Below are 23,634 nucleotides of genomic sequence, written 5' to 3'. Positions count from 1 at the left end.
TCGCCATCACTCCCTGCCTATACAAAAATCAAGACAAAATGAAATAACAGCTATAATATTCAATCCAACAAACAACAACAAAATAAACAACACTTTTATTGACATAAAACCCCATAAAACAACACTGTGGTCAGATCTATTTAAGATACATGCTGTATTCTGTACAAGAAATGTAAAGACAGTTTCTCCACTAACATTTATGATTTTGCATTTTGAAAAGGTAAAGGGTTAGATTTGATTAATTTAGATCAATTGCAGATTGGGTTTAATTATTTTAATTTTTTTTTTTTACATATATATATATATATATAAATATAGGCATTACCAGTGGATTCCTCATCATTTAAAACAACAAAAGTATTTCTAGAGCTGACAAATTCCCACCACTTTCCTCCTCCCTTTAATCTCTGTCTTCCAAGTGACTAAGCAATACAGTACATAGGGAGGAGGGAAAAAACGGCCTGGATACCCGGTGCTGTCATGTTGTTCCCATTTTCTAAATCACCATGAACACTGACGGTTCTTTCAGGTCCCACAGGACAAGGTGTTATGCGAGTTGGATCTGAAGTAAGAATTGGGAAATACAGAGATACTCACAGTTAAAGAGCTACTGTGGGTAACTACACATGACTGCTTTGAGCTGTCCTGTCCTGGAGAAAGGTCTTGGAACTGATTCAACCCACCCAGGATCTTTATGGCCTTGTGGTTCTTGTCTCTGTTCCAGTATTTCATGTATACCAGGTTACCTATTGCGCCCTGGGTGCAGGGAAAACGTTTTTAAAAATGCATGCCTATGCCAGTGGAAATGTCAAGGATAAGAGCAGTCTGTTGTCTCTCTGTGCTAAAAGAGGCTATTAGTGAGGACTGGGTGGTGTGCCGGTTGGCTTGTCCATAAATGTGTCCATTGGTTTGTTTCTTTGCCTGGCGAGGTGCTTCAGTCTGAGCTCCTCTCTGAACTCATAGCTGAGGAGACTGGGTTCATGGGTGCAGAAATGAGCATAGGCATCCGCTAAAGCCCTGAACTGGGGTATGGTGAGATCTGTAGGGCGTAGAGTGGGGTCCACGTCTGCCTTCTGCATCATCTCCTGTGTCAGCTCTACACGACATGCCTCAGGGAACAACTTTCTGGGGGGAGGAAAGAAAACATGAAGACAGATTCCTACACTTAGGTCGCTTTGATATCTTAATGATCATGCAAGTTTAATGACATTATAAAATTCAAAAAGAAAGAAATTATCCCTCAGCGATTATTTCAAATCTGTGAAGTTAATTGAAATCACACAAAGGGCTAGAGCTGCTCACGAATTGTTAACTTGTTCCACTGCCATGCTTCATAGTCAAGGGATGGAGACACTGACACAAAACTCACACAGACACAAACTTCTCCAACATTAAGAGGGCAGTTATTATTTTAACGTCCAATTTTCACTTATTTTGCTGGCCCTCACCCTAAAAGGCTTCTTCAGAATATTTAATACAGAGAGGTAGCCATTCATTTTAAAAGACATTTCCTTGTCTTAAATGTTCCTCTGTGTTCTTCCTCTGCAGGTTGGTAAGCAATAGCCAATTCCTCTCACAATTAGCAGTACAGATGCTTTTTAGGCGCTTCAGTGCTGGTGCCTCCTTTCCAATTTGGTTCCGCTGCCGCAAACCCGCTGTAGTTATATAAAACATGCTGCCTCGTCTTCCTATGACACCTCAATGACTCATAATTGCTGCTCTCTTTCGCACAGCCAGTGTTCTTTTGTTATCTGGGCCTACATACACTTTCCAACAGGCACGGGGGCGATGGGCAGAGTGCACATGCATGTGGGCGTGTTGGTTTGTTGCTAGTGGTTTTGAACAGAGCTCTCAGCATGCTCCGATGTTCATAATTTGGATCCAGAAAGCCTCAAAAGTAGGGAATTGATTTGTCGGAGTTGTGTGTGTGTGTGTGTGTGTGTGTGTGTGTGTGTGTGTGTGTGTGACAAAGAAAAGAAAATCAAAAACTATTCTAATTAATGATGAGATGAAGACGAAGCTGTCAGAAAACAGGGAATGAAAAATGTAGAGAGGGAATGATAGATGAGGATGATGGGACACGATTAAAAAGTAAAAAAAGAGAGTGAGGAAAGAGAGGATAGATGCTTTGCAAGCTACATCAAGTTGCATAACTGTGCTTACTCTACTCCTTTATGGCAGTGCTTCCTGCGGAACTGGAAAATGTTCCGGACGACTTTCTCCACCAGCTTAAAGGGTTGTTGGATCTGGGGCTGAACCAGAGGGGTGAAGTGAACTACTCCCACATCCACCTACACACACACACACACACACACACACACACACAAAAAGAGCAAGAGACACTTTAAAACTAGATTGCAGACTGCGGTAGGTGTGAGTAGTGAGGAGAATGCAAAGTGTGGCTGGAGAGAAAGGTTGCCTGACAAATGTCATGAGAGATACAAAGCAGAACAAAGCGAGAGGGGAGGTGGAGGGATCAATAAACTGGGATAAAAGAAAAGAGAAAAGGCAAAAAATAAGATGACGCAGCATGGCTGGCTGGCGAGCCGGTTCTAGTTGCCACAGTAACACCTGTGTGATGGACCATAGAAACTGAGCCTCTCTCTCCTGTCTCTCCACTGAGTTTCTGAAAACCTAAGAGCCTGACTCACTGTAGCAGCAAGGGTGAAACCAATAGAGCATGACCATATATGGATCCAATGAATTGGTACGTTAGGATAGCCACAGAGCTCATGTCCTGCTTAATGGTAGACTCAGTGGACACAGGTACTATGACTAAATCTCTCACCTGCTTTCAACTCCTTAAAGAAAGTCATGGCAAAACTACAGAATACTACTCTACAGTCTTTTCACTAACCCCCAGCAATTACTGATGTACCCACAGCGCAAGTACTGCTGGTTGGGAATCACTGAACTGAAGCACTGAGGACCGGTGGTGGTAACCTTAGCTCTAGTTCTTCACTAGCTGCTGACTCCCGATCCTTCCTGTGTCAGCCCTAAGCTGACATGACACACTGTTGTAGTAATCGTGCCAGACTCAGCAGAGTCTAACTCTTGCTCTCAAAACACTTAACTTTCAAGCACATATACATCCACACGTTCTCTCTTCACTAGTTCCCCTTTAAAACATTATCATTGATGGGATCAAAATAACCAAAATACATTAGAACAGTTCTGAATATCTGGATCTGTGCGTTTTCAGCAAAAAACAAGGCCATAATCTTTCAAAGGTGTTGGTGATGACATGATGGCATTTAGTCCTGAAACGTATAGCTCATGTGGGCAGCAGTGTGGGGCAGTCGCCTGTCTGTCTTTCCATAGATGGCAATAGCCTTACTTTCCTAGTAAGGGAGCAATGAGAGGGACTGTACTATGAACTGGCTGAGCAGACTGACAATAGGGCTCCCCGATGAAAAACATCAGCAGTGTTAGTCTTAATAATAATACATTTCATTGCCCTCAAGTGGTTTTTGATACTCAAAGACTCTTTATATAGCAAGAAAAAAATAAACATCTATATAAGCAGCTCATCTGAGTGGAAAAGAATTTGAAATCAAAAAATGGAATAGGGTATTTTTTAATGAAGGATATACAAGCTGACACCAGAGAAGACAGGTGTACTGTACATGTGCAGGTATGTAAATGAGAGGAGACAAAAGTTGCAAGGGAAGGAAGCATGCAGGTGCATGAATGTGAATGTTACACAGCATGTTCACTTAACATCTAATGGCAAGTCAAGCATGTAAAAAACACATACCCGCAGACTTGTTTCCCCCTCTTACTCATAATAACACATACACAGAAGTCAAATAAAATGACATCTAGTTCAGCTCAACAGCCCTCCTGCTGAGACTATATGCCTTGTGGAGCTCCTCGTGAAGATTGTATTTCTGGATTGCGTGACTCACTCACAGCTGACTTTTTGCTTTCCTGGACAAGGGGCCGGTATCGATAATTAGGGGAGGAAAACTAAAGTGGTCGGAGGACGCGCAAACTGAGGTAGCACTCTGGAGCACTTGTAAACTGCAGCACTATCTCTTATCAGATCTATAGATCCCTGTGTAGTCCAGAGGTGCCTGGCTGCTTCTGAGCCTCCTGCCGCAGTGGCGTTTAATGGGACGGCAACAAGGGAGACTACTTGTCTTAACAGCCCTGAAGGCAACGTGCAATAATAGTGCAGAGAAAGCTTCAAACTCCTGGGTCCAGCATTAGATTCTTTGACATTGAGGAAGAAAGAAAGATTGTTGTGAGTTGAAGCTTTAAGTGCATGTACTGTACAGCTGAGTACATCTCATGTTTATTTTAATGTTGATTTTTGTCATGTTTAACACACTATCATTAAATGATGACTTCATGGTTTATTCGCACTGTCAGTAATGGTCTTGGCTGCTTCATGGTGAGTTTATTATTAATACATTAAACCTTTTAGTTCATATGATGCATTTTAAAAAGAAAGGCCATGTGGCAAGGGTTGTCAAGGGCATTGAGGGGTGGCTGCATTATTTGGTTAAGAACAGAGACGTTTATTATGACAATCAATCCCTCCACCTGTCACCTCAACATGTGAGGATTCTGGTCGGGATTTTATATTTGGATCGCAAAAATACTTCTATCAGGCCTTTGGCGATGCAAGATCAGACCACCATCTGTTAGGAAGAAGCAATAAAAAGGAATGCCTTTAATTTCACTCTCTGCTGGAATAATTAGGCCATTTATATTCTGCACTTCATGATTTAAGAGAGGAGCAAGGGGAAAAGTCGATATTGGGACTATACAGGCAGCAGCAGTTCAGCCATCAGCTTGTCCAAGTCACTTTGCTGCTATGATTTATGAATGGCCTTGCTACATGGCTTCACTAGGTAGCGCCACTGGAATATATCCCACTCTCTGCCATTAATCCTTCCACTGATAACCTCAACATGCAAGGAAACTCCATTTTAAATCAGGTGCTGTCAGCTGGGCCCTCCATTGAGGTGCTATGAACATGCCCCTCCCAAAAAATAATTACTTTGCATCTGCTGGGCGATCCTGAAATGGGGTAGCAGACTGACTTATTGACCCTGACAACCTTAATATCTCTCCCTTGCTCAAGTTCTCCTATCCCTCACCCCCCTTCCCTTTTCTTTATACAGTTAGCAGACAAAACTGGAAATACTCTGATGATAATCATTTCTTGTAGGCTTGAGCAAACTATCATATTTAGCAAGGGAAAAACGAGTGAATCGTTACCACTAATTTGGCCTCTAAATTAGATTTTTATGTAGGGATCTATACTCAAGCTCATGAAAAAGCTTGCTCTGACTCTCTCAATCTGGCTAATTTGATCGGAGCTTTTATAAAGACTTTAAACATGTACATAGACTTTGAACCTGCTTCTCTCCTTACGTATGATATACTAAATAATCTGATGAACTAACACCTTGCATTTCTACTGTAAAAAAGAAGGGTTATACTGCTAAGGTTATACTATTCCCCTGGCAGAGCGTTTGAAAAGGGCAAAATATGAGAGATCTCTATCTAAAAGTCACATGTCAGCTATGTCGGCAACTCTGCAAAGACCTTTTATTGTACTTGAGTACAATAGTCCCACATCCGTATTAACATACTTGCGAGTTACCATATTTCATGTATTTGACCTTCCCAAAGCTCAGCAGGAAACTCTATTACTCCAGCTTTGCCCTGTGGTTCTCCGGCTCCCCTTTTCCCCATTTGCACCTCATACGTCTCTTTCTTGGTGAGTTCTCGCCCAATGGCGTGTGAGCAGTAATTTGTCATGTCCTCTAAGCGTAACCCAGACGAGATGGCAAGGGCCCTGGGGCATCAGCAGCCACTGTGCTACCTGAACCACCAACACTTGCGCTTACATAATGGCAGGTTCTGAGAAAGAGCATGGGGATGGAAGAAAGCTACTGTATACAGCCAGGGAATACAAGAGAGAAACGCTCACAGTGATCCTGCAAAGGAGGAAGAGCTGCATTAATCATGACAATACCTTGAGAAGACAACCTCCATTACATCAGTGGAGGGACACAGCCTCTCGGAGAGGAGAAGGCAGCAGTCAATGCTGCTGAATATACTCCTGCTGATGTTGCTTGAGGGGTTTGGGGAGGAAGGGCTTTGGCTTCCTGTGCAGGCAGGCCAGCGTACTTCCCATAGAATTGCCTACATTCAAGACTGTAGCCCTAGTTTGACGAGATCAGCTCCTTTGAGAGACACTTTCGTCACAGAAAAGCTTAAACTTAGCCCAAAAATGTGAAATTTACTGGACCAACGGAACAGCAAATGGGGACAACATGGGGAAATTGTTTTGATGGGACATTTAAAAAGTCATAAATGCCATTCCACACTGTTCACTTTAGACTCGGTCTTAATGGAGTAAGCTGAAGAGACTCATTTCATCAAGCCATGCCAGTAATTTTGCAATATGTCACATGTGTTTTGCCTTGGACAGGTTAACACGTATTATCTTTGGTAAAACTGTTCCACAACAAGATTGCATTGACAGCGACATCACAGCTATCACACGACACCTTGCATCTCTGCTGTGAACAGACCGCCTTTGCAAGACGATGAGCACGGAAACCAATTACGCAAGGGAGGACATAAAAGAGGAAAATGCAAATTAAACGATAAAAGCCCATCGTGTGGGCAAAAGGGAGTGTGGCTGGTCCGGCTGTGCCTCAGAGCTATAGTGCAAAAAAAGCTAGAGAGCTCTGCTGTGAGGTGATAAAATAAAGGGAACCACGCTTATAATAGCCTGCAATATCTTCACACATCACAGCGTCACACATCTGCACTCACCGGGCGTATGTTAACTGCGTTTTGCTCTTCTCTCCTTCCATCTTTTTCTCTCCTTTTATCCAGTACCTCTATAATCTATTTATTTATTTATCTTACTCCCCACAGAACAACACCAGCATCAGCACTTAGGATCTCATTGGTCACAAGGAGACAGGTCACACACGCCATACTGTAGTGTGCCTGTTGGAAAACTGGAAAATGTCTTTTCCTGCTGCAATGGTATCCCACAAGGAGCCCAGAGAATGTAGTGTTGAAGGTCGACACCAACATCACACTGGAGGTAATTTGTGGTTGTTAAACAGATCAATAGCTAAACAAATCAATTGCTACCAACCTATCTACACGTAATGGCTACACATCACTGTGGTCAATGCCTGGTTGTTATACTATAAGTGGGGGGATAGGCAAAATAACTTCCCACAACTGGCTGATTTTGCTGATTTGCCCATGCAGCAAAATAATAGCAACACACATCTGCGTTTCCAAGGGTATCAGGTCCATTAATCCTGTCTGATTTCCCCCCCGCTCTCATTTTGTCCTCTTTGTCATTCACGATTCAAGGCCACCCTAGCCACTCCCTCCCTTGTTGTATGTCCTCTACGGAGAGGAGAGGGAAGACAGGGTAGCAGCTGTGAGTTTAGGCTCCTGCTGACTGATGCCTGATGAAGATGATGCCCCAGGGAGGGTCAGTTTTGGTATGGTGGGGTACACATGTTCCTCTGGACAAACACATAAACAAACAAAGCTTTGCACAACTCTGACCAGCTTATCTGGTCATAATGATAGCAAATTGTTCTTCTGTCTTAATTAGATTACCCTTCCTAGTTGTTAAGTGGGGCTATGTTCGAAAGCTCTTTTAACAACAGCAATATTGCACTTTGATTACTCTCAGTAATCATGTTGTATGTTTGGTAACCATAACATAGATAGCTAACATAAAAATAGAAAATAAATTACATCTAGCTATCTCACCCTGGAATGTGTATATGTGTATATGTGTTTCTGGAGAAACAGATTTCTGCTGAAATTTGTACAAGAGCAAATAAAACCTTACCTTGCACTGCAGCTGGATTCTCACGATATTATGAGATCACGTGAGAATCACATATCATGAAAATCGATCTGCCATTATATCCATTATTACAGCTACAGGAACTTGGGAGAACCGTCATATGAGCCTGCAGTGCAGGGCGACGTGGGCGGACTGGTAAACTGAGGTAGGCCTACTCCCCAAAATAATTATCCGCTGTTTTTTTTTCCACCAAGTGGGCGTTCCCATTTTCTATCTCCGATAAAAACCAAACCGCTCTGCATATAACCTGTAATGGTAAGTTTGGTGAGATTTTTTAAGCTTTAAAAAAAGTGCTTTAAGACATGAAAGCTAGCTGTTAGGAAACTAACGTTAGTTAAGCTAACCTTTTTATTTAAGATTGGGTAGCCTACCTCCCAATAACGTTACGTTACGTAACTGTTATTTTCCTTTTTCACGTTGGAATATATATTTTTTCAAATGGGGTTAAGTGTGAACGACGTTAAGAAACAAGTATCGCTAGTTAGCTATTTAAAAGTAACACATTAGTATTTCTGAAACGCGTAGTTTCGCGTGAGTAACGGTTCGAGCCTTGGTTGTAGTCATGACAGGAGGGGGTGACAGCATGGATGTAAGTTATAAAAAAAAAACGGGTGACAGATGTACAGTAGCAGTCGGAGGCAGTACAGTGATGTTCAACCGTTTATAAAGTTGTTGTTGTGAGGCAGAGACTATTTTAAAGCACACACACACACACACACACACACACACACACACCTGCGGCGAGAGAGCGAGAGCGAGAGCGAGAGCGAGAGAGAGAGAGAGAGAGAGAGCGCTACGGTTATTTCTCCCAGGCTCCGGCCAAGCCTGTGTGGTCGATAGAGCAGGAATGTCCTCTCATGTACTGTTGCTAAGAAAATGGATGGCTTGAATGGACCCGTGATCCGGGCTGAATTCTCCCCCTCATCAGCCTACTGCCTTTCAATGTGTGACTGTGTGTGTTTACAGGAATCACTGTGAACAACGTGACGCGTCAGCGCCAGCTCTGCACCAGCCGGGGTAAGGGATTATTTCAACATCGCCTTTTCTCTCTCTCCTTGGATCATAAAACAACAGCAAACTATTGACTGAAAATCGAGATATGTATTATACAATGCTGAAACGACCTGTTTATTTAGATGATAAAGACAACCATACGCGCTAGGAAGTCCGACAAAATAGTAATAAAAAAGAACGGGTACATTCACAAAGTTCAATTCTAGCGGCTCACAAAATTGAGTAAACTGGTATTAAAACTGAAGATAACGTTATGTTACTGTTAAAAAGGTAGGCTCTGTTTATAAGGCATCAGCTGTGAAATTAAAGTGGTATATATACAGTATATGAGTGGGGTGAGGGCACTGCAGCTTTAAGTCCACATAGCTATTGAGCATTGCAAATACCTCAAACTCATCTCTCCCTCTCCAATAACAGCTCTATGGGGCTCCGGTAAGGAAAAGGAGAAGGCAGCACATAGAAAATGCATACATGCACAACAACCTCAGTGTTTTGATTACTTACTGTATAGTCAGCCAGAGCCAGCTCTTATCGCTCGTGCTTCATGCTGCCCTTTGTTACCAGCCCGAAAAGTCTGTGCTTGTTAGGTGAATGAGGGGAGATAGGAAGAGGGAGTGCGAGGGACACACTCAGTTCAATTTCAATTTCTTTCCTCCAGTCCAGTGGAGCCACAGCTGAAGAGCTGAGGAACTGGGGATTTGACTGGCAGCTGGTACACCACTAAGGGAGGAGAGAGAGGCGGCTGGGCAGTGGGGTCGACGAGCCTAGCTGGCGCTGGATGAATGCTGCCTGGCGAGGACAAGGGTTGAGGCAGCAGCAGCATCAACTTGAAAAGGAGCATGGCATCCACAGGCATGCAGATATTTGGATTTGTTCTAGCGCTGTTGGGCATCATGGGTGCTATGGTGGCCACTCTGCTGCCCAACTGGAAGGTCAGCGCAGATGTGGGGTCCAACATCATCACAGCGATTTCCCAGATGCAGGGTCTGTGGATGGACTGCACATGGTACAGCACAGGTATGTTCAGTTGCACACTTAAGTATTCTGTGCTTTCACTACCTGCGTACTTGCAGACTGCCCGCACCACTATGGTGCTCTGCTGCGTAATGGCTGCCATGGGCCTCTGCCTTGCATCCCTTGGGCTAAAATGCACACGATGGGGAGGTGGACGGCGCTCCAAGCGGCATGCTGCGATTGCCAGTGGTGGCTGCTTTGTCGCTGCAGGCTTTCTGTGTCTGGTGCCTGCTTCCTGGTTTACCAACGAGGTCATCACCAACTTTCTGGACTCCAGTGTGCCCGAGAGCAATAAGTTTGAGCCTGGGGGTGCTGTGTACGTGGCCTTTGTTTCAGCAGGATTCCTGTTCGTGGGGGGGTCCATCTTCTGTATGTCCTGCTCGGGGAAAAGGCATGGCCCCCAGGACCTGGTCCTGCTCCCTCCCCCTGACAAATTGCTGCTCCAGCAGCAGCAGCAACAGCTGCTCCAGCAGCAGCAGGAGCTCCAGCACCAGTACTGCTCTCTCTCCCCATTAGACAATAAGACTGGCTACAGCCTGCAGGACTATGTGTAATAAAGCAGCGCTGTGTACGCTACGGCTAAAGAGAGATGAGCCTGAGGGGAAACCATCACGGCTAATGCTACACACTTGGCTCCACTCCAGATGGAGAAAAAATGAGAGGAGAGCAACAACTTTGAATTCATTTTCCCGTCTCCTCCTCTTCTCCCTTTTTCTGTTTTGCAAGCACAAGCAGTGGAGGTATTCCCTAAGCAGCACCTTGGAACAAAGTGTGAATGCGTAAGGACCCGGAATAAGGTGCTGCAGCATCGAAGGAAGCCGCTAACCAAATGCAGACATCCTTCATCAGTAAAATCATAGAATGAGTTCCGTGGGATTAAGCAAATAAGGAAGCCTTCAGTGTAGATTTTTTTTCCTTGCCAAAGGTTTGAATTAAAAGAAAAAAAGCAATCATTTAGCTGCTATTTACAATCGTCTGGTACCCTTTTCAATTGACAAAATAGGCAATATAATGCCTTAGAAACCTTTTCATAGCAAGCCATTGTAGTTTTTTGTATACTTATCCACTAGAATGCTACGAGGAATTGATTGAAATAAATATTTTTGTTAGCTACTAGAATGTTGATATTTTGCCTCTCAAGCATGCTGTGTGGAGCCTGTCTGTGTATTAATACAGCGGCATGCCTGGTAGAAGACTGACATAGCCACAAAATGCCTGTGCCTGGAAAGCTGTAGAAACATTACCCTGCTGTAATTGTTTAAAGAGGACTGTCAGGAGGAGTAGATTTGGACTGCTGGGCTGGATTGAAGACAGAAAATGCAGACAAACAGTTGCCTGCTTCTCTCTCTGCAGGTGGAAATATGAGAGAGATGGAGAGAAATTGACAGAAAGAGATTCAATCCCTAAGCAGAATGGACTATTTGATGTGCTGTTTTTTAATATTTCCATCAAGACAAAAACATACTGCCTGTAAGAAGCAGCTACCCATTCTAATCCATCTACCGATTCCTTCACACCCTCAGACAAGCACACCCGCATACTTACTCGTGCTCTCCTGTCTGTTTGTGTACACGGACACGCCGGCTTTTTGCATGTGCTTTTCACGCCAGTCATCCTCCTCCACACTGCCATGGAAACAGAATTCAGCATTCAAATATCTGTATTGTCTGGGGGTATGTGGATGTCAGTCAGCGATTTGAAGTTGTTTAGGGGGGCATTTTTTTCCTCTAGGCATGGCGCTAGAAGCTTTATTCAGGGGCTCTGCTAACTACTTTTGCTAATCCCCTTTATTAGCAAGTGACATGAGGCAGCATCCCTGTTACATGGTTTTGGAGAATGCTCTTCTTTGCTGCCCACTGCTATGGTGTATATACCATGCGAGTAGTCTCACAGAGATAAATGGATGTTAAATGGTGCAGCGGCAGGGAGGCGAAGACAATGCAGAAGCTTCTTGAGTCATGGTCGACTGGGTAGCTGTGTGGCAGGCAGCTAAAAAAGGTTTGAGTCATTCTCCATATGTGACTTGTTTTCCAAGTGCGTCAGCAGTGCACATATGCTACTAGTCTGCACCTGCAAAAGGTCTCAGTGTCTTAAATTGCAGCCACTTGACTATGCCACCATTCCTCTTTTTCCTAACTTCTTTTTTTCCCCTCACTCCCTCTGTCCTGTTATTGTCACGTCACATGGATGTGATCGCTGACAAGAGAGAGCTTATGCATGTTGAAAGCATGGGCGCCCCAACACACAAGCACACATCGACAAAACTCCCACCTACTCATGTCAGTAGCACTGTTACGCTTTCAGACAGTAATGTTCCAGAGGGATAACTGATGTTTTCATGGGCCTTGGCAGTGATGTATAGAACTGCACATTCTCTCCTTCTCTCTCATAAACATGCAGTTTCCTGGGGGAGAGCAGATGGCTAAGCCCAGCTCGCCACCTGCAGGCTGCTGTCGCCACGGGCATCTCTGTGGGCACCACTGCCGGCCCTGGCAGCCCTCTAGGACCAGGTTTCTATCCCACCCTGACTTAGCCATCTTGCCCAGCACAGACCATAGCCGACAGAACTGGCTTCCTGACAAAAACTGCCCAGGCACCATAACCAATGCAATAAACAAAGAAGAATGTGCCATGTCATCGACTAATACTGACACGTTATGTGTTTCGAGAATGTGCCAAATTGTCTCATGATGACATGTTTTAATACTTTCTGGAGTTCTGTCTGTTTATTTTTTATTGCGTTGTTTGTACATGAATTATACATCAGCAAATGTTTTATGGATTTGTGATTTGTTCTGCCAGACTAAGTCTTAAGTCAACTAGATGCTTGTGTACAGTCCAGTGCAGCTTTCGAGGGTTATTTCAAATCCTCTTTATTCCTCATTTCCCAAAGCACAGCAAGACTTCACCGCGATGAGAGTTTCATTGGAAAGACACGAGTGAGGTATTTTCTAAATGTATTTGTTTCAGGAATTCTGGTTCACTCCAAGTCTGTGACAACTGTACACAAGTATCTAGGCTTTCAAGGTGTTTGTTTTCACTGAGGGATCAGGATTCCCTCAAATTGTTTAAATATAAAATACAATATCATGTTCATACCATATCTTCTTTATAAGAAGACTACTCAATGCACCTTTGCTTGTGTTACTTTATTTGACAGCTGTTTGTTTCAAACAGCTGTGCATTCCAAGCTTCCTGGACCAGTACAAATACATAACACTATTGGCACTCTGGAAGAAAAAAAAAAGAGAACAATTTCTGTCTGATGGGATTCAGGAGGAAAATAGGAGCTAGAGATTTCTCTTTTTTTGTGGCTGTGCAGCTTGATCATCAGCACGCAATTTTAATTAGCTTATAAATGGCCAGAGTGCAACGTGACTAGGTCCTAAAAATGTAAAGAGTTACAACTCTCCTGCATATACTGTACTGTACCAAGATATTGATTTATCATTTTGATAACTGCAGCTTATTTTTGTGGATGCTTTAGCACTTCTTACTTTGCCGGAGCATATTTGTGATGATTAACAGTTCACAAGTTCTGATACAGTTGTCTCAATGTGCTTGTGCAAGTAGTTCTATTTTTTACCAATAAACTATTTTGTGAAAGCAAAATGCCTACTGTATGTAGTCTGCGTGCAAGTCCTGTGTGCTTTTTATTTGTGATATGGATGGAGATAGCATGCCATCTTCCTGCCAAATCTACAGATTGTTGGATAGTACAGGTTGTGCTGAGTGTAGCAGACTGGCTGCTCATACGCAGCAGCGCACTGGAATACAGCAGAATCAGTCCAACTAAAATATGCATCTATAAAACATAACTATGTGGAAATGGGTTTTGAAAAAGGAATTCTTTTTTTTTTTAAAGACCACACCCAGTCTCTGCCAATCCTTCCTCACTGAGATGATAGTATAGGCAAATAATTCACTGGTTCCAGCTACTTAATTGGAAGGATTTGCCATTGTCTCTCTCTTATGTGATCAGAAATTGAATGTCTTTGAGTTGAAAAAAACAAACAAGCAATTTGATGACATCACTTTGAGCTTTAGGAAACTGTGATTGGCATATTTCACTATTTTCTGACATTTTCCAAATGATTAATCAAGAAAATAATCAATCGATTATAAAATAATCATTAGTTGCAGCCCGACTGACAAGTTTATTTTTTAACTGTAAAATGTCCTGCTCAGTACATATCTTGTCAAAATCTTTAATAACTAAATTCGAGTGATTCTTATCAAAATAGTTTTTAAATGTTATGTGTTTGTATAAAGAAAAGGCATATCGGTGGATAACTATCTCAAATATCAAAATCAGTTTTGCCCTTAAAAAACCTGTATCAGTTAGGCTTTAATCTATGAAATTAAGGAACTGGAAACATGCAAACGCAGGAGAAATTATCTTTAAAAAAGACTACATTTAAAAAACAAGTTGGCTTTGACTGTGCCAAAACAAGTTTGCACAACTTGCTGAATGGAGATGTCCTCAGCCTTAAGCGCCAGTTTGTTTTAAACCTGAATACTGTACAGTATGTTCTCCAACTTTAATATCTTTGTCATACTTCAGATGGAGCGCTTATTAGATAGTTACTTTCCAAGTAAATCTGGGCTCTCATTATTACAGCTGATTGAAACCTGGTCGACATCCACTAAGTGAGAATGTGCTTTCCTGAAACAAACCTGGATTATTCACGGCTCTCTCATTCTCCCACTCCTCTTGGTTATGCAACAAGAGTGCAGATCAAATAACTACTCCTCTCGCGGGAAAACGCTAATAAGATCTGCTCCTCTGTGTATTTAACCTACATTTTCCATCAAAGGCTTTCACCCCGAATTGCCACTATGACAGATCTGGAATGTGAGGGGAGGTGAGCGCTTGTCAATTTGAGGTAGGGGTTAATCATGCATCAAGCTTCTCTTTGAACTTCAATGCCACGCCAAATTCACAGATTACTTCAATGACCTTCTTGACCAGCAAATTACCTTTTCCAAAGATCAACCGCAGAAAAAGAAATGTGGAAGACAATCAGGCGATAGCGAGATGGATATCAGAGCTGTTAAGTCATGCCATCGTTCACCAAAACTCCATTAGCGATCAACACATTGCTCAGAATACAGTAAGCACCCTAATTGCTCTAGTATGTCACCATGCTTAAATGTGCGGCTCTTCATTTTGGACAGCTGTTATGGTCATGAAGGTACATATTGGAGAAATAATGTGTTCATCAACGCTGAGAATGACCTTGCTTTGTTGCTCTCCTCTGGTCCCAGTGCTCATCTGAGGCTGGAGAATGATAGCAAAGACCTTGGCTGAGCAGTTAACTGCTGAGAGAGGCAGCAAAAGCTATGGCGATGACAAAAGGTGCGCTTGTAGGAAAACAATACACTCTGACAGTTCAAAGGAGGTCCTTTAATATTTCAGCTTTGAGCACGGGGCAGGATGCGTGGCTGGGAGGATTCAGTAAGCTGAAGGTGAGGCAGGCTAAATGGTTGAAAGGTGTGGACACAAATCAGCTTCTATGCAATCTATATCTTGATGTAAATGATCACTGTTGAGATGTGTGAATATGTATTACAGAATACTACAGTGTATTAGTGGGAGCGCAGAATTACAATAACAAGCTAAGGTAGAGGCATACTTTTACACATGGACAGAAAGGTTAAAACAATGATAACTACAATATTTATTTACTCTGACCTGTACAAAACCTCATCAACTCACCCACTAAATCAAACCTACACCTTTGATCCCTCTAAAAGGCCTGAAATTAAGTCATGAAATCTCAGTGCATGAAGTCTAAATTAGGGCGTTCAAATAACCCTTCAAGTTAATAGCTTATAGATTGATGCCTTCCATTCTGGTGAGACATTTTTTTCCCCCCATTCGTTCATTTGTTATCATTGTATCACAACACTGCTAGCAATTAACGTATTTGAAGCTGACCTTCTTTCCTTGGAATATAGCCCGGGTTTTAGCATTATTCCTAAAACATACCTGCAAATTCTCTTGGCATAGTCACTAACTTAACAGTGCTGAATTTGCTAAACTGAACGCTGACTATGAGCGGACCCGGCACAGTTTCTTGTTAGGCAGAGCAATAGATCTCTGGAGATGTTCATAAGCAAACTCTGCCAACCATGACATTTTGTTTAAGGAGAGACGAAGAGGAGGAGAGTATTTTTAGCTTTTCTTTACCTTTGGTATGTGATGTATTGAGACCAAGCCTTCGGGCGTTTACCTTGCCTGGCACGAGTCATTGAAATAACTTTCCCCGATACTCTTGATACCACGCTTGACCCCGTTTTTGAGATAGGAATACAGACTTAGATGAATTGTGTGCCAGTAGAATGTGTGGCGGGAGGTAAGAAACAGGAGGCCCTCTGAGTAGACTCAATCTTTACTGGGCCACTTCAGGTCATGGAGAAGATATCCATCACTGAGACTGCCACTGCATTATACTGGACTGAGGTGGGTCACACTCAACACTGAATGAAAATCCCCTGAATTTAAAGGGTATAATGATTTAGATATTTTAAACAGCTGCTGACACCCTGGCCATGGGAAAAGGAGAACAAGAGGACATTAAAAATATCTCTCTCTCTCTAAACTTTTTGAATGGATGGATTTTTACTGCCAAGTCCAAAGTCTCCCTCACAACTGCCAGCCATTATGGATGTTTAATGCAGCATTAACAAATTTAATTTAGGCTCTGCTCATCTGGCCTGTGCTCTTGGTCGCCGATTGTGTACAAGGCAAACATCTGTAGGGCTCTCCTCCTGTGAGGCTCAGTTAGTCGGTGGGTGATGGCTGATGCAGCCATCACTCAGAGCAGGCTGACGACTGGCCCAGACAACCATCTGCTGGAGGTACGCCTCGCTCTCCTTTCAGATCGATCTCTGTCATTAATCTGTCTTCTAGAGCTCTGTACTCGTGTGGCGGAAGCTTTGCAATTTTTATACCCTTTTCCAGGTTTTGTTTCATTCTATACATCACACCCAGAGCATATACAGACTCAATCCTTATCTCTTCTGGCTTTTATTTCTTTTATCTCACTCTCACTATCTATATTTTATGTCTATCCTCATCCCACTTCTAGTTATCACTCCATTTTTCTTTGTGCCCAGTTTCTTTCTACAACTCATTTTCTTTTACTGTTTTTCTTACCTCTACCATTTAATATTTCCGTCTCCCACTGCCCCCCTTCTCAATGCCTCATTTTCTTCCTCACTTTGGCTAATGAATAACACAGTTGTTAGCTCTGTAGGAGCTTTCTGTACAAAAGACACAGCAGGTTGCTCGTGATGGAGCATCTATTGCACAACTTATAGACATGCCTGTGACGGACACAAGTTGATTTTAATTACATTCTGCCAAGGAAGCAAAGAGGCACAGGGAAGAGAGATAATCAAGTAACACACTCTTTGCAAATCAGCTATTTTCTATGTTAAGAGGCAGTGAAGATGAAATTGGATGACTGAATGTCCGTATTGAAGATGCAGATACATGACGGCAGCGTGCACTCTAACACTCCTTGACCCCTGACCAGAATACAAATTAGAAATGTGTATAATGACTGAAGCAAGAGCAGTTTCTTTTCTCAGCTTACTTCGTTAAAGAGACCTTTCAGATATATGTATAGCTGTGAATGACAGAAGCAATTTAAAGACCGCTCAATCTGTCTGTCTATGTGAAAATGAACAGGAGGAGAGTGACCAATACATAAAGGGAGGCAGGTGTGATGTGCAGCAGGACAGACCTAGGGCACGGTGAGCCTCGGGGAACACCATCAAAGCAGCCAATCGCCGCTCTCACAAACCTTCAAGGACAATCTCAGTCACTCAATGTGACACAAGAGAGGTGCAGTCCGGGGGCGAGAAAGAACAAGACAGACAGATTAAACTGCGAGGATAAGAGCCTATCTGCCCACCCCACGCCAACATGGGCCCCAGCAGCTATTGATTTTAAATGGATTCAACATTTGCCTTCTCATTATCCTATTAGCCTGCACTGGCCAGCTCCTATAGGTTCAAATCAAGCGACCAATCACACCTGCACTTCCCCTTCCCTCTCCCAGTCTTTAACTGAAGCTATTTTCTCATCATGGTTATTTGGAACGGTTCAGTCATTTCACTGCTTCTGTGGCCCTTTGTGACTCGCTGTTTGTTTGATTAAACCACTTCAAAATGTTTTTCACACTCCACTAATTGCCATATGTGTAGCATAGCACATGCTGCTGTGCATTTGTATGTACTGTAGTCAACAGTAATGGGGGGGAAGGACCGCTAAAACCGCTGACCAACCAGTGGCATTTCGTTTTTCACAGAAATGTTCAGAAATATCTTATCAATACGTGACTGAGCAGACCTGTTTCAGAAGAGCCATGACTCACTCACTCACAACAGAACAGAGAGCCTCAGGTTTAGACATGACAAAGATCTGCCAAAAGCAGACACAAACAATGCCCAGTTGTGTGTCAATTTCTTTTCATTAACACAATCAGTGATCCCAAAGCTTCAGTGGGAACAAGATAATACCAACAATTAGATCACTGAACCAATTTATTGGCTACAGGTATGAGGCACACACACTCCCCTAAAAAGCGCACACATGTTGTAATAACCGAGGGGGAGACAGACAAAGAGAGAGGGATATATAAAAAGATACCTTTGATATTTGGCAGTGTTATTCCTCCATTATAATTACATTTTGAAGGGTGGTATTCAGCCATTGCTTCTGCTTTTTAACTAGAGCACTATAAGCAGTGTACAATATCAACACCCAAGACAATATCCATAAGAACTTATGAATTCCAATATTTTCAATATCTCTTTTAAATTCTGACAATATATAGGTCAGCTTTACAGACAAACCAATGCTTTAGAAGTCTATATTCCTGTGTGTCACAACCTCAATCCCCTCTCCTACCAGCCTTTGATGTTGTCCCGTAAATCAGGCACGACATTTTTATTCTTCATGCAATTTTGCGTAATTACTCTGGTGTGCACCACTAAACAATGCAGAGCCATAGAGCTTTTTATGAATTATACTACATGACATTTTAGTAAAAAGGGACCTGCACAATGCAGGGACTATGATAGCATTAATATACTCTCTGTGCTCTCTGATCTTTTATAGGACACCAGCAGTAGGAGGCCTGCTCATCAAACAGCCATCATCTCTCCTAATTATATCAATTCGACCAAGTGCCCATTAAAACATTTAGTGGGGATAGCTGGCCTCTGTGCACATGTGGGAGGTGCTGATTCATCTGCAGTGCATGCATGCACATGCAGTGTGAGTCCACTCTGTTCATGTTTATACATACAAAATGCATGCTAACACACACACACACACACACACACACACACACACACACACAGCTATGCTGAAATCCATTAGGCTCCAGTTTGACATACACACAAAAATAAGACATTCAAGAGTACAAAAAATAAAATAAAGTACAGAAAGGCAGCTGAGTGTGATGAAATAATCATTGAACCATCGCTTCTAAGAGAATGAACAATCAGCACTGGTCCCATTCACTCTGCTGCGTTTTACTCCACACAGGAGATTAAATATTTACCAATAGTGGGTCTCCTAAAGACCCCTGACATCTTCAAGGGACCAACAGTCCATTTCTGACATTAACGTAATACCTATCCTTTAATTCAGGAAAAGAAAAACATGGTTTCATTTGTACAAAGATGTAAGTGAGCTCCTGAGTCTTTCAAAAGAGTTGTGTCTGTAATCTCAAAATTTCAGTCTATTAGCCAACACTGATATTTCAAACACTGCAGCAGTACTTATATTTTCTTAATGCGCCCCCTAGTCCTACCATAAATCTTTGTCCCGAAAAGAAAAAAACCTTTGCATTCTCGTTTCATAACAGTGAACGTCTTTCTTTCACCACTGATACACGCTGAACGACGCAGAGAGAGAAATTGTTCCCAAAAAAGGAACTAGGCCCTCATTACAGGGCGCAGTGTGATCGTGCCACATCTCAAATACCCACCAGGCATCATTACAACCTAGAGAGGGTCCAAAGACAGAACAGAGGCGACACTGATTCAACACAGTCTTAATGAAGCCTTAAAGCAAGAGGAGTGAGGGCGCGATGAGTGATGGTGACATGATGAGGGACTCTGACAGGAGCTTGGGACCAGATGAGGAGCAGAGGCTAGTAGATGTGAGGAGATCCCACTCTCATCCTACAGCAGAGTAAGGACTCTGAAATGTGCGCGTCTGCCGATGTCGTTCTGACAGCCACTGTTTCAATACTGCTACTAAAGGCTGAAATCATTGTTGTTTTTTGGTAACGGTCTTATTTCGTTTACAGATATGAAGTATAATTATTAAAGTTAAATCCTACCTCTGGTTTAGGGACAAAGGCCCGTCCAGGGATGGTGAAGCAGTTTCGGACTGTGCAAAGATACTGGGCCATAATGGACAGACGGCTTCTCTGTTTGCTGCCTGTGCTGGCTGTCAGCCTCTGGATTGAGAGGACAAATACCCCAAATTAGTGATGCAAATTCAGTAAGACCAGGTTAATTGTTGAGTTCATGTAATGTTGCTGTTAGTAGTAACCAAACATGTCATAAAGAACAAATACAAACAAAGTAGAACTAGAAGAAAATGAGTATGTAAGTGTTTTCTAACTATGTTTTGATGTGTAATTAATAGAAATGTAAAGCAAACATCATGCTCTGAATGGCCTAAATCGTAAAAAAAACACACACAAATTATAGATCAAGTAATCAATATTTAATCATAACAATAAATTAAGACATTCATGCACAATATTTTCATACAGTGGTAAGTGCATAGCAAAAGAGCAATATAAAGCCATGTGTAGACTTCAGACTAAAGGGCTATTTAAACTTTTTTTTTTTTTTTTATTCAATGACTGATTCTTGGCAGCGAGACAAGACAGCAGCATCCTGACAAATACCTTGAAAACTAAAACATGCAGTAGTGTTTACGCACCTCTGCGACCTCTTTCTGGAAAGTGAGGGTGAGCTGGGTGCGTCCGTAGATGAAGGGCCCTGTTCTGTTGGCTATGTTCTCTAGCCACTTAATGATGAGGGGAGTGGAGACGCTGAATGGGAGATTCCCTATGATGTGAAGGTTTGGTGGATCTGTGGAGCCACATATACACAGTTAAGTTCCATGGGTTTACTATACATGAACACCATAACAGCTTTCAGATGATTTTATATTCTCACCTCCCTCCCATGGCTTAGAGATAGTTTCTGGGAATCCTCGGTCCATTCTGTAGGTGAGTATGTCCCCGTGGACGATCCTCAACCTCCCTGGTGCTGCCTCAGACAGTAGCTGTGGAAAATGGATGTGATATGACATTAAATGAGAAAAATTAAAAAAGGTGTTCAGAAAAACTAAATAATCATCAGTCACTCTGTAGGCGGCTAACGATTGCAGTTGAAAATGGATTGGCTGCTCTCAAGAACCTGACAGCTGACGGTGTTAGAACTTTTTCTGCTGAGTGAGCAATGAGCTTGATAACATTGTGCATAAGCCCATTTCATTGTAGCTGCTCAATTTACCTTCAGCCCTGGGATGAAGCGTGTATCCTTCTCCACCACAAGCACGTCCGCTGCCCCGGCATTGACAATAGAGCGGGTGAGACCGCCGGGACCAGGACCCACCTCACACACATGGGCATCCCTCAAACTGCCTGCCTGACGCACTATTTTGTCTGCAAAGATGGAGATGGATGACAAACTCAATAGTGCGTTTCATCAATATTTTTGCATGTACACAATGACGTACTAACTTAGTTCAACTCATGCATCTTATAAATTAGACCATACTTTCCAATCAAATATCTTCATCAGAGTCTTGGGTATCTAAATTGAGATTAATAGTGTGTGATGTTACAATACCTGTCTGCCTATGTGTGATGAAGATGAGGTGCATTAATCTAACAGTCACCTTGTCCAAGGACAAGAGAGCAGATCAGACCTGCACTGCATCACTGATAATTATATTAAGGCTCAAGCTCCACAAGGGCTGTAAACAACTGACTCAGTCCATTCACATTAGAAGATCTACTCAACCTCACCCGTACAGAAAAGCCTGTTGGTTTCAATGCATCGAAACAAGGCTATGTGGAGCTGTGCAATCAAGTACACTGACAAAACACACCATTGAGCCCTCAGTGCAGATATAGTACAGGAGTGAGCAGGTATTGGTGCACTGCAGATAGAGCGAACTGAAAGAAGAAAGAAAGAGTGAGGCAAACTAACCTGTGAGCTTCAAGTCCAACAGAAAGTTCTGGGACAGCTGTTTCTCAGCTCGCAGGTTGTACAGCTTTATGAGCTCGCCTACAGTAGGCAAGGGAGGCAGACGGAAAGACGCCAGTTTCCCTGAGGCAGCCATCGTTCAGGTGAACACTGTGAGAAAACTAATACACAAAAGGTGAGAAAAACTATGATTGATCATCTTTCCTCAGCAGCAAAGAGATTCAGAAGCTAGCCATAAATGTCTAAACATACTGTTAAGGGCAACATGTGAGGCATTAATGGTAATAATAACCTGTCAGTAATAGTATTCAAAAGACTTTGTGGAAAAATATGTAAGGTCAGGAGTGACCTTTTGAACTACAGACAGTGAGAGGCAATGCATTTAGGGTTAGGTAGTTTTTTTTTTTGACATGTCCCTTTGCAGGTCTATGATGAGTTAACTTTATTTTAACATTCAAACATATTAATGTTTTCCCACAAATATGTTGCAAAGGACATAGTATGTGAAACAGCATGGTCCTAATCTATAGGTGTCCGTCAATTCTGGCAAACTGTTATCAATTCCAATTACTGCTTTATCAAGTCATGGGATTGTTTACCAATGTCTAGCCTGAAGCTTAGGCGTCAGTGCTAAAAAGTGGACTGTTGAATGTTTGGGTCTTATAATAAGATCTCGTGCACCACCTAGTGGTGTTATAACAGAAAACTAAATGACCAACATAAAGACAAAATCAGGTGTTGTGTCGAAGACTGTTTCCCTGTCGATATGCGTTTCCCCCTAAGGTTACTTTAAAAAAAAAAAAACTCAACACTCCTGATCCTCACTCTCTTGTGCATCTCCCTCTCTTTTCTTTGCGTTCGTGAACTCTCGTTCGCGTCTCGTAAACTTTTCCTAAACACCAAAGAACAATTTGTCGCCCGTACAATCGTGCCAAATCCATATTTCATGTCATACCAAACCTTATACCTAACCACCTGTATTATGTGATGCTTAACCTAACCCCAACCTTACCCTACCCTAGTATCGCATTGACCTGACCACTAACATTTTTGAAAACACCACGTTAGCAGTTAATCTAGTTTACGGCAAACAATATTATAGCATCATTGGCTAGTAACGTCACATTGCTGCACATGAATAGCATTAGCTGAGTAATACAGTAACCTACAGCAGGCAGTCAAACAACCTCAAATTGGAACAATTAATTTTAAACTTATGTTGACAGCTGACGGAGTTAGCATTGCAGCTAATGTTAGCTTATTGTTCCAAATGCTGTTAAAAGAGCCCCTGGGAGGGCTATGAACTGAGGCGGAACACTTCATATTGTTTCTAAAAACCGAGTAAAAGACTGAAAACAAACTACAAACAGAACATAATGAGGACAGAATGCTAAAAAAAAAAAAAACCTACAAGAGTCAACCCACGTTTCTCACCGGTACTGTTTTTCTCCCATATATTTCCCTATACGTCATTC

The 23,634-nt window shown here is 42.4% G+C and overlaps 2 protein-coding genes across 4 annotated transcripts; one reads left to right on the top strand and one right to left on the bottom strand.

Moving 5' to 3' along the window:
• Positions 1-76: 76 nt before the first annotated feature.
• tfb1m (transcription factor B1, mitochondrial) lies at positions 77-23,634 on the bottom strand. Of its 3 annotated transcripts, none has more exons than XM_078277672.1 (8): positions 23,571-23,634; positions 22,163-22,320; positions 21,461-21,612; positions 21,122-21,230; positions 20,883-21,034; positions 20,269-20,388; positions 2,164-2,291; positions 77-1,125 (listed from the first exon to the last, which is right to left on the bottom strand). In XM_078277672.1, exons 2-8 carry the CDS (start codon positions 22,293-22,295, stop codon positions 855-857), a joined length of 1,065 nt encoding a protein of 354 aa, XP_078133798.1. In that variant the 5' UTR covers positions 22,296-22,320; positions 23,571-23,634; the 3' UTR covers positions 77-854. The 3 variants fall into 3 exon arrangements, with proteins under 3 accessions (XP_078133798.1, XP_078133799.1, XP_078133801.1); XM_078277673.1 differs by having other exon boundaries at positions 23,585-23,634; XM_078277675.1 differs by having other exon boundaries at positions 23,594-23,605.
• On the top strand, positions 8,720-13,534 carry LOC144535292 (claudin-20). Its single transcript, XM_078277676.1, has 2 exons — positions 8,720-8,890; positions 9,546-13,534. The coding sequence occupies exon 2, from the start codon at positions 9,727-9,729 to the stop codon at positions 10,453-10,455; it is 729 nt and encodes a 242-aa protein (XP_078133802.1). The 5' UTR covers positions 8,720-8,890; positions 9,546-9,726; the 3' UTR covers positions 10,456-13,534.

This window comes from Sander vitreus, chromosome 20 (genome assembly GCF_031162955.1).
Source record: "Sander vitreus isolate 19-12246 chromosome 20, sanVit1, whole genome shotgun sequence".
Lineage (NCBI taxonomy): Eukaryota > Metazoa > Chordata > Actinopteri > Perciformes > Percidae > Sander > Sander vitreus.
Note: the sequence above shows the minus strand (reverse complement) of the source record. Positions and strands in the feature narration are given on the sequence as shown.